Source organism: Neofelis nebulosa, chromosome 17 (assembly GCF_028018385.1).
Source record: "Neofelis nebulosa isolate mNeoNeb1 chromosome 17, mNeoNeb1.pri, whole genome shotgun sequence".
Taxonomy (NCBI): Eukaryota; Metazoa; Chordata; class Mammalia; order Carnivora; family Felidae; genus Neofelis; species Neofelis nebulosa.
This window is the reverse complement of record NC_080798.1, coordinates 14,710,151-14,726,393: the sequence shown is the minus strand read 5'-3', so window position 1 is coordinate 14,726,393 and position 16,243 is coordinate 14,710,151. Positions and strand designations below refer to the sequence as shown.

The following is a 16,243-nucleotide window of genomic DNA, read 5'->3' as shown; positions in this document are numbered from 1 at the left end:
AGCCTGGAGCCTGTTTCAGATTCTGTGTCTCCCTCTCTCTCTCTGACCCTCCCCCGTTCATGCTCCGTCTCTCTCTGTCTCAAAAATAAATAAACGTTAAAAAAAATTACAAAGGGAAAAACAGTAACTTTATAGTGGAGAAGCAGAGCAGACAGCACTGTAACCAAGTGATCAAAGTCAGCATCACCAATAATAAGACACACGGACACCAGGAAGCCCCGGATATAATTCACTGAGAAGAACGCAAAATCATTCATATGGTATTCTTGGCAAAAATGCATAATTCAGTTCAACCTAAAAGATAGCAGACAGTCCCCAACTTTAGGGACATTCTACAAAGCAGCTGTACTCTTCAAAAGTGTCAAAGTCATGAAAGGCAAGGAGATACAGAGGAACTGTCATAGACTATAGGGAGCCCAGGAAACAGGACAACTAACTGCAGTGTGGAATCCTGGGTTCAATCCCGGAACAGAAAAAGGCATCAGTGGAAAGACTGTTGAAATTCAAATCAGGTTGGCAGTTTAGTTAAGAGTATACTTTGTTAATAATAATATAATAATAATAATAACAACAGTGCTAATCTCCTGGGGTTTTTTGTTTGTTTTGTTTTTTAAGTTTATTTATTTATTTGGGGGGGGAGGGGCAAAGAGAGAGGGAGAAAGAGAGGATTTCAAGCTGCTAGCACAGAGCCCGACATGGGGCTTGAACTCACAAACCATGAGACTACGGCCTGAGCTGAAATCAAGAGTCAGATGTTCAACCAACTGAGCCACCCAGGAGCAACTAATCTCCTGGTTTTGATCATTGTACTATAGTGTTAATATCAGTGGGAGCAAGGGGAGGAGACAAATGGGAACTCTCTGTATTACCTGCAACTTTCCTCCAAATCTAAAATTATCTAGCATTGCAGTACCCACCTCACTGTCTCTGGGTCCACCAGATGCACGTCATGAGGACACTACGGAGAGCGCCACATGCTGAAGAACAGACCTCCCACCAACAGCCAGCACTGTCTTCCACGTGTGTGAAGGGGATCCCCCAGCCCCAATCATGCCGTCTGATGACTGCAGCCCTGGAAAATGTCTTCACTGCCAGGGCTTTGAGCCAGAACCGTCCAGCAAAGCCTCCCCACTACCTGACCCATAGAAAGTGTGTGTGATAATAATAAATGTTGATGGCTTTGAGTGTCTTTTTAAGAGAAAATGTTGCTGTTGTGCACACTGGCCACCAGATGGCGCCTGGATTCCAAGGATGGAAACCAAGCTGCGGCCAACATTATAAATAGGTCAATTCCCCTGAGTTAGTTTATAAATGTACCACAACCCTAATAAAAATGTCATCAGGGCTTTTTCCTAGACCCAAACAACTTGATTATGAGGTTTATTTGGGAGTACAACAGGCGAAGGAGGAGGAGGAGGAGGAGGAGGAGGAGGAGGAGGAGGAGGAGAAAACAAAGGAATAGCTCTACCAGACATTAAAACCCATGTAAAACAATGTGGTATTGGTGTGCGAATAAGCATACAGATCAAGGGAAAATTTATAAAATCCAGAAATAGAACCAATTGTTCATGTACATTTGTATGATAATATAACCTTTTTTTAATTTAGGAAAGGACTTTGGGCACATATCTAACTTACTAGTGTTGGAACAAATAGACAACCCAGGGGAAAGCTGGAATCACTCCTCACACTGGATACCACCTTACATTCGAAATGTATCAAAGTTATAAGCAAAAAACTACAACCCTCCCATAATACAAGGAAACACTGCTGAGTCTCCTAATGACCTGGGAACCGGATACATTTTCCAAACTATGCCTAGACTTTCCAAAAATTCATCAAAAGAAGCAATATAAAAGAGAATCTTGATGGGGTGGATGGGTGGCTCAGTCGATTAAGTGTCCAACTCTTGATTTTGGTTCAGGTCATGATCTCACGGTCCGTGAGTTTGAGCCCTGCATCTGGCTCTGTGCTGACAGCATGGAGCCTGCTTGAGATTCTCTTTCTCCCTCTCTCTGCCCCTCTCCTGCTTGTGCTCTCTCTCTCTCTGAAAATACGCTATTTATATATGTATAAATACACACACACACATACACCCAATATTTAAAAAAAAAAAAAAAAGCACAGAGCCCAATGTTGGGGCTTGAACCCATGACCTGAGCCGAAATCAAGTTAGAACCTTAACCAACTGAGCCACCCAGGTACCCCTAATCAGGCCTTTTAAATACCTTCCATCGGGGCGCCTGGATGGCTCAGTTGGTTAAGCATTTGACTCTGGCTCAGATCATGATCTTGCGGTCCGTGAGTTCGAGCCCTGCATCTGCCTCTGTGCTGACAGCTCAGAGCCTGGAGCCTGCTTCCGATGCTGTGTCTCCCTCTCTCTCTCTCTCTCTCTCTGACCCTCCCCTGTTCATGCTCTGTCTCTCTCTGTCTCAATACCTACAGCTAATTTATTTGTGAAGCTAAATATCTTCCAAATAGCATACTACTTTTGGTGTTATGATAACTTCCAACTTTACACTTACAGCATAAAGTCACATTTTTAGAGGAATCCATGGTATTCCAGTATTTATGAAGTCTGTCTCTCTCTGTCTCAAAAATAAATAAATGTTAAAAAAAATTTTAAATACCTTCTGTCACTTCTTCACCTCACTCCCACTGCTCCGCTTTGGACAATCTTCACATTTAAGCTGTATTATGGCAGCGAGCTCTGGACCCATAAGAGTCCAGTGAGGAGACAGAAACTACACCAGCTACTTTAACAGAGAGACTCTAGGGTTACCAGGTGGCTCAGTGAGCTGAGTGCCCAACTCCTGATTCTGGCTCAAGTCATGATCTCACCAATCGTGGGTTCGAGCCCTGAGTCAGGCTCTGCGCTGCCTGCTTGGGATTCTCTCTCTCCCTCCCTCTGTCCCTCCCCCAGATTAAATTAAAACACAGACTGCTGGGCCTGAGTAGGGGTCTCTGATGGGCCTGGGGCGGGGCCTGAAACTCTGCGTGTCCAACAAGCTCCCAGGTGATGCTGACCCCTGTTGGGAGGGGGACCTCACTCTGAGAACTGCGGCCCGGTATACCATATACCATAGCTAGCCCCGCTAGAGCAGGGGGGCACGGAAGAGAGGGCACCAGCCGCCTGGTGCTGATGTTTGTGATAAAACTGAGTTTCCACATGCTAGCACACTACACGCTAGACTCGGGTGCTCCTGCCGTGGCCGCCGCCACAGGGAAGAAGCATTGCTGGGGGAACTCACACCAGAGCAGCAGGCAAGTTCCTTCTGCGTGGGGCGTCCAGCCCTCCCGGGAAGAGGTTCCTGGGAGGCAGGACTTCCGGCGCTAATGCTGGGAAAGTCCTGGGCAAACTGGAACGAGTTGATCACCCGACTTGTGCAGTCTAGCAAGCCCTACTGCCAGGATCTCACAGAGAACCATCTGGCAAAGCAGCAACGTGGTTTCCCGGCTCAGCATCACAGTGCGGAGCAGAGGAGGGTGGGTTTGGAGCCCAGAGAGAGTAACTTCATCATTGATCCTGACTCATCATGGTCTCCCTGGTTCTCTTCCGTCCATCCTGGGGGTGCCATCAAGAGCACGTTACACACAGGGAAAACCAATCGTTTCAGACTCTTGCCAGAAGCTTTGCCTTTGTGATTTGTGGTGAGAAACAGATATCGGATCTTTGTCCCCTTTCCAGACAGAGTCCCTAAAACCCTTGGATTTCCTAGGTGGTAAGAGTGATAAAGAGAAAGGAGCATCTTTTGTTTTTCGTAACAAGCCTGTTTCAACCACATCTAGGTTTAGGTTAATGGGGTGACTTCTAGAAAGCCCCTAGGGTGAGAGCTGTTTGTCAGAGAACCACCTTGGAGAACTCTGACCTCCGGGAAGGGAAGAGAGACTGGAGGTTGAGTTAATCCCCAAAGGCCAATGACAAGCAATCATGCCTAGGTAGTGAGCCTCACTCAGACCTTCTAAGGGCTTCTGGGCTGAGGGTGCGTGCCCGGAGAGGGCAGGGAGGCTCTGAATACGAAGTGTGAGATGATGACCTGAGCTGAAATTGGACACTCAGCTCAACCGACTGAGCCACCCAGGCGCCCCCAGTGACCAGTATTGAGAGTAGGGCCATGAGTAGACAAAGTCACAGAATTTATCCTTTTCGCTGCCTACCAGCCAATTTCGTGCAGCATGAACAGTTCGTGAAAGTTACTTTCTGTTACAGTCTAGCCTCATCCCCTTTCCTGAACTTTATATCCCAGAGATATATGAATCTTCAAGATTCCTAAAGCGAATCACATTCTCAAGGCGCGATGCTTTGAATATGCTATTCCCCCATCTGAGTGAAAAGGACATAAACCCTGATGTTTTAGAGGAAAACGTCGGATCAGAACATGTGCTTCCCCCTTTTAAAAATGGGGGTTAGTTTTCAATCGATGAAGTCTTAGCTGGATTTGAAGGCCAAAGAAAATCTCAAAGCAAATGTATTTTTGAATTCCACAGTATTTACTGTTCTCAAGCTTCTAACACCCGAGGAGAAAAAGGATGATAAGACTGCCCGTGCTAATGAAACTTGCTAGTTTTTCTTTCCTGTTAAAGATATTTATACCTGAATTCTTTCTAAGGCCTGAAACATTTTTAGATGAATTCCATCCAGGAAAAGCAATGTTGGTTTGAAAATTAGAGATGGTTTATAAAATCATATCTGATGATTTAAAAGATTCAACAGTAGTTTGCTAAGCCCAGTTTTTTGTTGTTGTTTTGGGGTAATCTCTGTACCTGGTGTGGGGTGTGAACCCACGACAACCCAGAGATCGAGTCTCACACTGCCAACTGAGCCAGCCAGGTGCCCCTCCTAAGCTTGTTTTTAAACTCAAAGGCTATTAATTAAGCTCCTGGTGTGGTTTGTGGTTAAGAGTGATTTTGCTTTTTTTCTCTCTACTGTGCTACTTTTTTTTTTTTTTAATGCTTATCTTTGATAGAGAGTGTGAGTGGGAGGGCAGTGAGAGAGAGAGACAGAGGGTCCAAAGCGGGGCTCGAACTTACAAACCATGAGGTCATGACCTGAGCTGAAGTCGGACGCCTAATGGACTGAGCCACCCAGGCGCCCACGGTAGCACTTTGGAGAAGACTGAGCTCCAAGGCAGCGCCGGATGATTATTATTTTAACCTTGAGCAAGTCTGTGGTTACCTGAGTCTCAGCTGACTCACGGACAGAAGGCAGAGGGCAGTGGGTGGCAGTGGGCGCTCTGGAGTCAGACTGTTCTGCTGGGCAGCTGCCCAATCTGTGGCCTCCTGTGAGTGACTGAACTGCCAGGGGCCTGCCTGCTCTTCCCACAGAACAGGGACGATGGTAAAGAGGGTTCCTACGTCATCCATCCCAGTGAGGATTAAGTGAGGTGATGTGCGTTAGGTCCGGAGCACAGGGCTTGAGGCTTCAGACAGAATTTAAATGGTCACTGTTGGAGCTATTTTCTTTATTTTTAAAAAATGTTTATTTGTTTTTGAGAGAGAGACGGAGCGTGAGCAGGGGAGGGGCAGAGAGAGAGGGAGGCACAGACACAGGATTGAAGCAGGCTCCAGGCTCTGAGCTGTCAGCACAGAGCGCGACGCGGGGCTGGAACTCATGAACCGCGAGATCATGACACGAGCTGAAGTCGGACGCTTAACTGACTGAGCCACCCAGGCGCCCCTTACTTCGTAGTTGGAAGAACTAAAAGCAGTGATGTGTTCAGTGATTAACCGTGATCTGGCAGACAGCAAGTGCTTGCTTACTGAATCCCACACTTCAGACTCCTTGTGTCTCCGTAAACTGTTCTGGGGCAGCTCCGTCTCCACTGGAATGCACCCCCTCTGACCAGCTAGCTTTGCTACATCTTGTGCATCCCCCAGGAACAAATGTTCTCCAAAAGAAGGACCCAGGTAAGAGCTAGTCAGGGGCACCTGGGTGGCTCAGTCGGTTAAGCATCCGACTCTCGATTTCAGCTCAGGTCCTGATCTCATGGTCCCTGAGTTCGAGCCCTGCATCGGGCTCTGTGCTGATGGTGCAGAACCTGCTTGGGATGCTGTCCCTCTCTCTGTCCCTCTCCTGCTTGCTCACGCTCTCTCTCAAAATACACACACACACACACACACACACACACACACACACACACACAAAGTCATTCAGCCACACCACACTATCTCTCTTGACTCCTGCTGCGCTGTTTGAAAAACCAGAGTAACTTTCCCAGACTTTGGGGTCACACCACATAGGAAAGCGCTGATGAAGTGGGGTCAAGTGCTGGCCTCGGGTTTCATAATAGCAAATGCCGCTCGAAGGAGTAGTAATGCCAAGTCGCCCCTCTAGGTTTCGGGTCGACGGCCCAGGCCCTGCTGATTTGCAGTGCTTCCCACATTCCTTTCCCCAAGCATGCAGCTGCAAGGCTGTGTGACCGTGGGGCCCAGCCGTGCCTCAGCTGCTGCATTTGGGGGTGATCTAGAACCCTCAGAGACCTAGCAGTAGCAGAGACCACAGTGCCTTTGCTATAAAAGGAGAAGCTTGCGGTCAGACCTGTGCCAGCACCATCCTGGCGAGGACTGAGACTAAGGAAGAAGGAGCAGTTCTTGGGTGACAGGAGGGTCACCAACCCTGGTGACCACAGCTGACAGATGTCACCTTGCCACAAGGCCAGTGTACTAGTTTTCTGGGGGTGCCGTTACAAAGTGCCACAGGCTGGGAGTCTCACACTACAGAAATGTGTTGTCTCCCAGGTCTGGAGGCTGCAAGTCCAAAGTCAAGGTGTCAGGAGGGTTGGTTCCTTCTGAGAGCTGGGAGGGAAGGATCTGTTCCAGAATCTTCTACCTGCCTCTTCGCATCCTCTTCCCTCTGTGTGTGCCTGTGTCCGAATCTCCTGCTTTTCTTCTTTTTTTAAATGTTTATTTATATTTGAGAGAGAGAGAGCGCATGCAGGGGAGGGGCAAAGAGAGAGGGGGAATAGAGGATCCGAAGCGGGCCCTGTGCCAACAGCAGACAGCCCGATGCGGGGCTGGAACCTGCGAACTATGAGATCATGACCTGAGCCGAAGTCGGATGCTCGACCGACTGAGCCACCCAGGCACCCCCAAATCTCCTCTTCTTCTAAGGACACCAGCCATACTGGGTTAGGGCACCACCCTAATGACCTCATTCTAAGTTGATAGCTCTGTAAAGACCTATCTGTCCCATGTTTAGGTTAGGACTTGAACACATAATGGGAGGGGGGGCTACAATTCATCCATCACAGCCAGTTTGGCCATTCACAGTCACTAGAGACGTCAGTCACACCGTCATGGAGAGCTCTAGGTCTCCATCCCACAACTCACTGTCATGGAGTGTGCCTCGTGGAAACAGGACTTGTCCCAGCACTGTCTTAGCAGGCTGACAATAAAATAGCCCATACAACCCACTCCGTAAGATCAGTGAGGCCCAGGTTCCGCCATGTTAGGCACCTTGTATGAAAGCTTCACTGGAAACAGATGAAACCATTCACTAGCCGTGGGTCAGCCCATCTCATCAGGATCAGGTGGCAGCAACTCGCATGGTGGGGGGGGGAGGGAGGTGCAGGGTCTGAAAACTCTAGGGCTAGGGTGCCATTGCCAAGAGCAGAGGCTCCTTGGTTCGTGGGACTGGAGCCTATGGTGTATCTACCCAACCCACATCTTGGCTATCACCCATTTTACCGAAGTGAAAGCAGTTCTGACATCTGTTATGCGAATTCAAACTCTCTGTGTTGCCTAGAGAGGCAGATCACTAAATCCCTGTCATAGCCACCTCTGGAGTGTGATTAGGGTCTTTCAAATGAGAACTCACCCACCTGCAGTGTGTAGATCCAAACAGAATATCCACATATCCGTCACTGTGTCCCAAGTATCATTTTTTTTAATTTCAGATTTTTAGTAACTCTCTTAGAAAGAATCTTCTTTCTTCTAAAATAAAAAATACATAGGGGCGGGGCGCCTGGGTGGCTCAGTCGGTTAAGCGTCCGACTTCAGCTCAGGTCATGATCTCGCGGTCTGTGAGTTCAAGCCCCGCATCGGGCTCGGTGCTGACAGCTCAGAGCCTAGAGCCTGTTTCAGATTCTGTGTCTCCCTCTCTCTCTGACCCTCCCCTGTTCATGCTCTCTCTCTGTCTCAAAAATAAATAAATGTTAAAAAAAAATATTTAAAAAAAAAATACATAGGGGCACCTGGATGGCTCAGTCAGTTAAGCATCTGACTCTTGATTTCGGCTCAGGTCATGATCTCACGGTTCATGAGTTCAAACCCCGCATGTGGCTGTGCGCTGACAGCATGGAGCCTGCTTGGGATTCTCTCTCCCTCTCTCTCTCTCTCTCTCTCTGTCCCTCCCATGTTCATGCTCTCTCTCTCTCTCTCAAAATAAATAAATAAACTTAAAAAAAGAGAACAAAACAGGAGTGTCTGGGTGGCTCAGTCGGTTAAGCATCCAACTTCAGCTCAGGTCATGATCTCACGGTTCCTGAGTTCAAGCCCCATGTCAGGCTCTGTGCTGACAGTGCAGAACCTGAAGCCTGCTTCGGATTCTGTATCTTCCTCTCTCTGCCCCACCCCTGCTCACACTCTGTCTCTCTCTCTCTCTCAAAAATGAATAAACGTTAAAAAAGAAAAAAAGACTAGATATATTCTTTAAAAAATAATATAAATAAATAAATAACATTAAAAATAAAAATAAAATCACCTTTTTTGCACCAAAAGACATCTCAAGAAATCTTTCTTGACCGAACGCCCACTACTCCAAAACCTCATCACAGGCACCCCTAATATTTCATTTTATACCACATTTTGTTTATCCATTCATCAACTGATGAACATGGGGGTTATTTCCACTCTTTGACTACTACAGATAACACCGCTGTGAACATTCATGGACAGGTTTTTGTGTGAACATCTGTTCAATTCTCTTGGACATTATTTCCCAATGGAATCAGGAGACCATTTGATCTTGGACTTCCAGCCTCCAGAACTCTAAGAACATAAACGTCTGTTGTTTAGCTCCCCAGTCTGTGGTCTTTCTGTTATGGAAATGGCAACAGAAAACTAATACAAGCTTTGGGGCACGTGGGTGGCTTGGTTGGTTGGGCGTCTGACTTCAGCTCAGGTCATATCTCATGGTCATGAGTTGAAGCCTCACATCAGGCTCCAATGCTGATAGCTTGAAGCCTGGAGCCTGCTTCAGATTCTGTGTGTCCCTCTCTCTTTGACCCTTTCCTGCACACGCGCCCTCTCTCTCTCTCTCTCAAAAATAAATAAACATTAAAAAAATTAAAACAAAAAACTAATACAAGCCTCTTCTCTCACCCATCCTCAGTGCTGAAGGACAGCAATGTAGTTCAAGGGCAGCACTAAGGATGGGTGAGAGAAGAAGCAAATTTGGTGGGGGGGTTGGGGGGACACAGTTCAATCCATAACAAGGTGATAAGACAGGAGATGAGTAGAGACCAGAAACAGATCACAAGAGCCTTGGGAGACATGTTTGGGGACATTCTTCCTCACCCACCCACCTACAGAGGTCCCCAGGGATTTGGCTTCACGGAGAGTCCCCTTTCTGTCCTTTACCTTCCAGATAGGACTAATCAGCCTTTTCAAAGTTGTCCAGGTAAGAACAGACCCAGTGGGGGGCGCCTGGGTGGCGCAGTCGGTTAAGCGTCCGACTTCAGCCAGGTCACGATCTCGTGGTCCGTGGGTTCGAGCCCCGCGTCGGGCTCTGGGCTGATGGCTCAGAGCCTGGAGCCTGTTTCCGATTCTGTGTCTCCCTCTCTCTCTGCCCCTCCCCCGTTCATGCTCTGTCTCTCTCTGTCCCAAAAATAAATAAAAAACGTTGAAAAAAAAAATTAAAAAAAAAAAAAAGAACAGACCCAGTGGGAAACGGCAGAGAGAAAAAACCAGGAAGAATAAATGCCTGGGAGGTGTTATGCAAATTAGATGCAAATGACCCACCTATTCAGGGTTCCTTCAGTGGGTCAGCTGCTCAGCACTATGGAAAAGAACCTAAGCCTTTAATTCCTGCATTCAACAAATCTGAGGGCCTATTGTGCCAGGGACTGTTCTAGGCCCTGGGGCCCCTGCAGAGCTTTTGTTCTAGGCCTGTACCATCCAACATGGTGGCCACCGGTATGGTTGGCTATTACCCATTTGCAATGTAGCTAGCCTGAACCGAGATGTGCTAACGTATAAAATACATGCCAGATTTCAAAGACTTAATATAAAATATCTCATTAATAATTTCTATATTGAATGCATCTGAAATGGTGTTTTTTATATATTTGATTAAACAAAAATATAGTATTAAAATTAATTTCATGTATTTCTTCTCACTTTATTTTTTTTTAATTTTTTTGATGTTTATTTATTTTTGAGAAAGAGACAGAGCACAAGTGGGGGAGGGACAGAGAGAGAGAGGGAGGCACGGAATCTGAAGCAGGTTCTAGGCTCCGAGCTGTCAGCACACAGCCTGACGCAGGGCTCGAACCCACAAACTGTGAGATCAAGACCTGAGCAGAAGTCGGACGCTCAACCTCTGAGCCACCCAGGTGCCCCTTTACTTTACTTAAAAAAAAATTTTTTTAATGTTTATTCATTTTTTGAGAGAGAGAGAGAGAGAGAGAGAGAGAGACAGAGCGTGAGTGGGGGAGGGGCAGAGAGAGAGGGAGACACAGAATCCAAAGCAGGCTCCGGGCTCTGAGCTGTCAGCACAGAGCCCGACTGGGGGCTCGAACCCATGAACCGCGAGATCACGACCTGAGCAGAAGTCAGACGCCCAGCTGACTGAGCCACTCAGGAGCCCTTTTACTTTACTTTAAACAAGACTCTTAGAAATTTTGAAATTACATATGTGACTCACATTTATAGCTCACATTCAGTTCCTCTTGGACTGTGCTGTCCTAGACAAGGCTCCACCTGGAAACCCTGTCTGATCAAGCTCATTCTGGTGGACAGAAACAGAGGGGGCGTTAACTGGGACCACCATTCCTAAGGATTAGGGGATTTAGAGGAAATACCTCTAGCTGATGATACCTATTTTAAAATGAGCTGTAGGGGCTGAAATAAATGGGAAAAAGAGGGAAATACAGAAGAGATCAGCACACTGCTGGGGAGACCAGGAGGGACATAAAAAGTCTCTGAGGCCTAAGAGCCAATTTTCAACTTGCCTTCTGTGGTAGGTAAAATCATGCCCCCCCCCCCACCGCCCCCAATGCCCATGTCCTAATCCCTGGAGCCTGCCAGTGTATTATCTGACCTGGCAAAAGGAACCTTGCAGATGAGATGAAGTTCAGGATTTTGAGCTGAAGAGATTATCTTGGATTATCCAAGTGGACCCAAAGTAACCACCAGGGTCCTTATAAGTGAAAGAGGGAGGCAGAAGGGTCAGAAGATGTGGAGGTGGACACAAGGAATACAGGTGGCCTCCAGAAGCTAGAAAAGGCAAGGAAATGGATTCTGCCCTCCCTCAATTTTCCAGAAGGAATGCAGCCCTGGGACACCTTGGTTTTAGCCCAGTGAGACCCATTTCAGATTTCTGACCTCTCAAGCTAGAAGATAATAAATTTATATTGGTGGAAACTTCTAAGTTTGCAGTAATTTGTTACAGCAGCAACAGGAAACTAATACACTCCCTTGCCTGCTGGACGTTTCTTTGAGTTGCATTCCTCACTAGTTGAGAGAACCACTTCCTTCTCTAGTATAGTAGGGAAAGCTCTAGATTGGGTCTTTGGACAAGTCCCTTTTCCTCTCTGCTAAGGCTGGGGGCAGGAAGACTGGATAAAATGTGTGGCATTCGAGCAGAGAGGAGGGACGCATTTGTCTGCACTGGGCACCAGCATAGATGTCATTATTAACATTAGGACTGAACAATTGCCAAAAATCTGGAGGGCTGTCCAGCGTCTCATTCAGTTCTGAGAACAGTCCCATGAATTAGATAACTATTGTCATCCCATTTTATTTTATTATTTTTAAATTTTTTTAACGTTTATTTATTTTTGAGAGAGAGAAACAGAGTAGGAGTGGGGGAGGGGCAGAGAGAGAGAGGGAGACACAGAATCCGTGAACCGTGAGATGGTGACCTGAGCTGAAGTCGGACGCTTAGCTGACGGAGCCACCCAGATGCCCCTACTATTATCATCCCATTTTATTTTATTATTTTTTTTTTTAATTTTTTTTTCAACGTTTTTTATTTATTTTTGGGACAGAGAGAGACATAGCATGAACAGGGGAGGGGCAGAGAGAGAGGGAGACACAGAATCGGAAACAGGCTCCAGGCTCCGAGCCATCAGCCCAGAGCCTGACGCGGGGCTCGAACTCACGGACCGCGAGATCGTGACCTGGCTGAAGTCGGACGCTTAACCGACGGCGCCACCCAGGCGCCCCATTATCATCCCATTTTAAAGCCAAGGCAACCGGGGCGCCTGGGTGGCTCCGTCGGTTAAGCGTCCGACTTCAGCTCAGGTCACGATCTCATGGTCCGTGAGTTCGAGCCCCGCGTCGGGCTCTGGGCTGATGGCTCAGAGCCTGGAGCCTGCTTCCGATTCTGCGTCTCCCTCTCTCTCTGACCCTTCCCCGTTCATGCTCTCCCTCTCTCTGTCTCAAAAATAAATAAACGTTAAAAAAATATTAAAAAAAAAAAATAAAGCTAAGGCAACCAAGGTCAGAGAGGTTGGGTAACTTGTCCACAGTCACTAACGTGAGCCAAGAGTTGATCCTGGTTCACAGATGGCCTTTTGCTGATGGCGGGGGATGGGGGGAATCTGCCCGAGAGCGTGGATGCATAAATTTCATTCCTCTGTTCATCCCACAGACAGCTGGCATTCAGGGTGGAGTGACGAACAACTCGGGCCAGATGTATCTCATCATGGGACCGAGGGAGGAACTGGGGGGCTGCTTTCACAGAAATATGTGCTTCTGAGCCTGAGAGCCCAGTGCCCTCCCGGGGGTGTCATGACCAAATTCATCATGGTTCCTGTCCTTGCTTTCCTTGGGAATCGCCCCCAATACAGGCCCCCCTCTCTCCCATCATCCCAGGCTCCCTCTCTCATCCGCATTGCTCTCTGCGTTGTCTTTCTCTGCCCATCTCCTGCCTCCCTCCATCCTTCCCAAACTCTTCCACGGTGACCCCTACAAACCTCTCCCTGAATGTTCCTTCCAACTTTCACCCTAAGGAAAACCAGCTCCTTCCCCGAAGATATTCCCACAATCCTAACTGAAGGCTCTTTAGTACCCCCACTCACCGAACAAGGTCGAGAGGAGGAGAGGGGTAATCAGCATATGCCGCAGAAACAAATGAGCCCAAATCCGATGGTTCACACAAACAAAGGTAGAGACTCACCGGTGTCTCCTTGTTCGACACGGGTTGGCTGGGCTCTGCTCCACGTCTTTGTTCACGTACCCAGGCTCTTCATTCATGGGCAGCCTCTGAAACATCGCCGATCCGCTGGCAGAGGGAAAAGACGTGTGGACAGCCATGAGCTGGCTTTTGAATCTTCCACTCAGAAAAGATACACGTTTGGGGCGCCTGGGTGGCGCAGTCGGTTGAGCGTCCGACTTCAGCCAGGTCACGATCTCGCGGTCCGTGAGTTCGAGCCCCGCGTCAGGCTCTGGGCTGATGGCTCGGAGCCTGGAGCCTGTTTCCGATTCTGTGTCTCCCTCTCTCTCTGCCCCTCCCTCGTTCATGCTCTGTCTCTCTCTGTCCCAAAAATAAATTAAAAATGTTGAAAAAAGGGGCGCCTGGGTGGCGCAGTCGGTTAAGCGTCCGACTTCAGCCAGGTCACGATCTCGCGGTCCGTGAGTTCGAGCCCCGCGTCAGGCTCTGGGCTGATGGCTCGGAGCCTGGGGCCTGTTTCCGATTCTGTGTCTCCCTCTCTCTCTGCCCCTCCCCCGTTCATGCTCTGTCTCTCTCTGTCCCAAAAATAAAAAAAATAAAAAAATTTAAAAAAAAATGTTGAAAAAAAAAATTTTATAAAAAAAAAAAAAAAAGAAAAGATACACGTTGGGGCGCCTGGGTGGCTCAGTCGGTTAAGCATCCGACTTCAGCTCAGGTCACCATCTCGCAGTTCATGGGTTCGAGCCCCGCGTCGAGCTCTGTGCTGACAGCTCAGAGCCTGGGGCCTGCTTTAGATTCTGTGTCTCCCTCTCTCTCTGCCCCTTCCCTGCTGGTGCTCTGTATCTCTCTGTCTCTCAAAAATAAATAAACATTAAAAAAAAAAAAAAGAAAGTTAAAAAAAGAAACGAAAAGAAAAGGTACAACGTCACTCGTGTTCACATTTCATTGTGAGTCATACAGCCGAGCCTCGTATCAACTGGGTATCCTTCAGGAGAGACAGCAAATATTGTGAACAGTAATATAATGTGTTATCATATTGGCATATTGGCTGTTTCCAGATAATACTATTCCCTCTCCACACTCCTATTTTTTTCACCCTGCTTGCCCTTGACGGATCTCCTAGAATGACAACCAGACCCCCTTGTCTTCCAGCTCTTCACAGTCCCCTGAGAAATCTGACAGTCACACTCAGCTCTTCCTTCTCCTTCACCCCCTATCAGATCCTTTAGAATGTTCCAGAAGTTCCCTGTCATTTCTTTCAGTCCCTAGAGAAGTGGCCCTCCTCCAAGCCACCATCACTTCTTGCCTGAAGGTGCAACGACTTCCTTACTCTGCGATTAATTCATCATTTTGCCCACGAACAGGGTAGGTCCAGCCACACTGCCTAAACCCCTCCATAGTTTCCCACGGCCTCCAGAGAGCGTCCAAAATCCTTACCTTGTGATGCCTGGGTGGCTTAGTTGTTAAGCATTGGACTCTTGGTTTCAGCTCAGGTCATGATCTCATGGTTCGTGGGCTCAAGCCCCGCATTGGGCTCCGCACTGTCAGTGCAGAGCCTGCTCGGGATTCCCTCTCTTCTCTCTCTCTCTCTTTCTCTCTGCCCCTACCCTGATTGTGTGTTTTCGCTCTCAAAATAAATAAATAAACTTTAGCAAAATAAATAAGATACGGGCGCCAGGTGGCTCAGTCGGTTAGTGTCCGACTTGGGCTCAGGTCATGATCTCGTGGTTTGTGAGTTTGAGCCCTGCGTCAGGCTCTGTGCTGACAGCTCGGAGCCTGGAGCCTGCTTTGGATTCTGTGTCTCCCCCCTCTTTCTGCCCCTCCCCTGCTCATGCTCTGTCTCTCTCTCTCTCAAAAACAAATAAACATTAAAATTTTTTTAATAGATAAATTAATTAATTAAATTTAATTTAATCCTCACCTTTTCCTAGAAAGCTCTTCCCAGCAGGCTTCTGTTTGCTGCCTCAGGTCCTGCCACTGCCTTGGTCACTCCGCAGTCCAGCCACTGATACTTTAATTGCTTCAGGGCTTTCACAACACAGTTCTCTTTGCCTGGAACTCTCTTTACCCACCCCCACTTCATCTCTCAGGTCTCAACTTCCTCACTGAGGCTTTTACATCCAGCAGGTTCTTTCTGTACAAGTACTCCTGCAGTGCCCCTATTGCCCCTTCTGAAATACTTAACACTCCCCCCCACCCACCCACCTCACTTGCTCAGTGCCCCTCCTGCCCACCCAGACTGGAGCAGCGTGAAAGCAGTGGCTGTCTGTGCCATTGCTATGTGACAGTATAGTGATCATGCTCCGTAAATATTTTTTCAGGGACACCCAGGTGGCTCAGTTGGTTAAGTGTCTGACTCTTGATCTTAGCTCAGATCACAGTTTGTGGGATCTCACGACTCGTGGGATTGAGTCCTACATTGGGCTTAGCACGGAACCGTAGCCTGCTTGGGATTCTCTCTCCCTCTCTCACTCTTCTGCCCCTCCTCTGCTTGCTCTCTCTCTCTCTCTCTCAAAAATAAATAAATAAACTTTTAGAAAATTTTATTATTTATTTTTGAGAGAGGGACAGAGTACAAGCAGGGGAAAGGCAGAGAGAGAGGGAGACACAGAATCCAAAGTAGGCTTCAGGTTCTGAGCTGTCAGCACGGAGCCCGATGCGGGGCTCAAACTCACGAACAGGGAGATCATGACCTGAGCCACCTAGGCGCCCCCTAAGGAGTATTTTTTATAAGGACAGAAGATGGAAGACAGACTGTTCATCAGAACAGAAATGATTACGGATCTGGCTGCCCGTGTTAGAATCCTGGCTCCACTGATGATCGGTGTGGGCCCTGGATGAGTAATTTTAAACTCTCTGTGCCTCAGTTTCCTCATTTGTAACAAGAGAGTGATAACAGTATGTTCT

At 47.8% G+C, this 16,243-nt stretch overlaps 1 protein-coding gene across 2 annotated transcripts in view; it reads right to left on the bottom strand.

Annotated features, from left to right (window-relative positions):
* Window positions 1–13,518, bottom strand: part of LOC131500469 (zinc finger protein 780A-like) — a 45,559-nt gene extending 32,041 nt beyond the window's left edge. For both annotated transcript variants that reach the window (XM_058709745.1, XM_058709746.1), the window contains exon 1: window positions 13,343–13,518. In XM_058709745.1, coding sequence (XP_058565728.1) covers window positions 13,343–13,479 — 137 coding nt within the window. In that variant the 5' untranslated portion in view covers window positions 13,480–13,518. The remainder of the gene's footprint in view (window positions 1–13,342) is intronic.
* Between the last annotated feature and the right edge of the window lie 2,725 nt (window positions 13,519–16,243).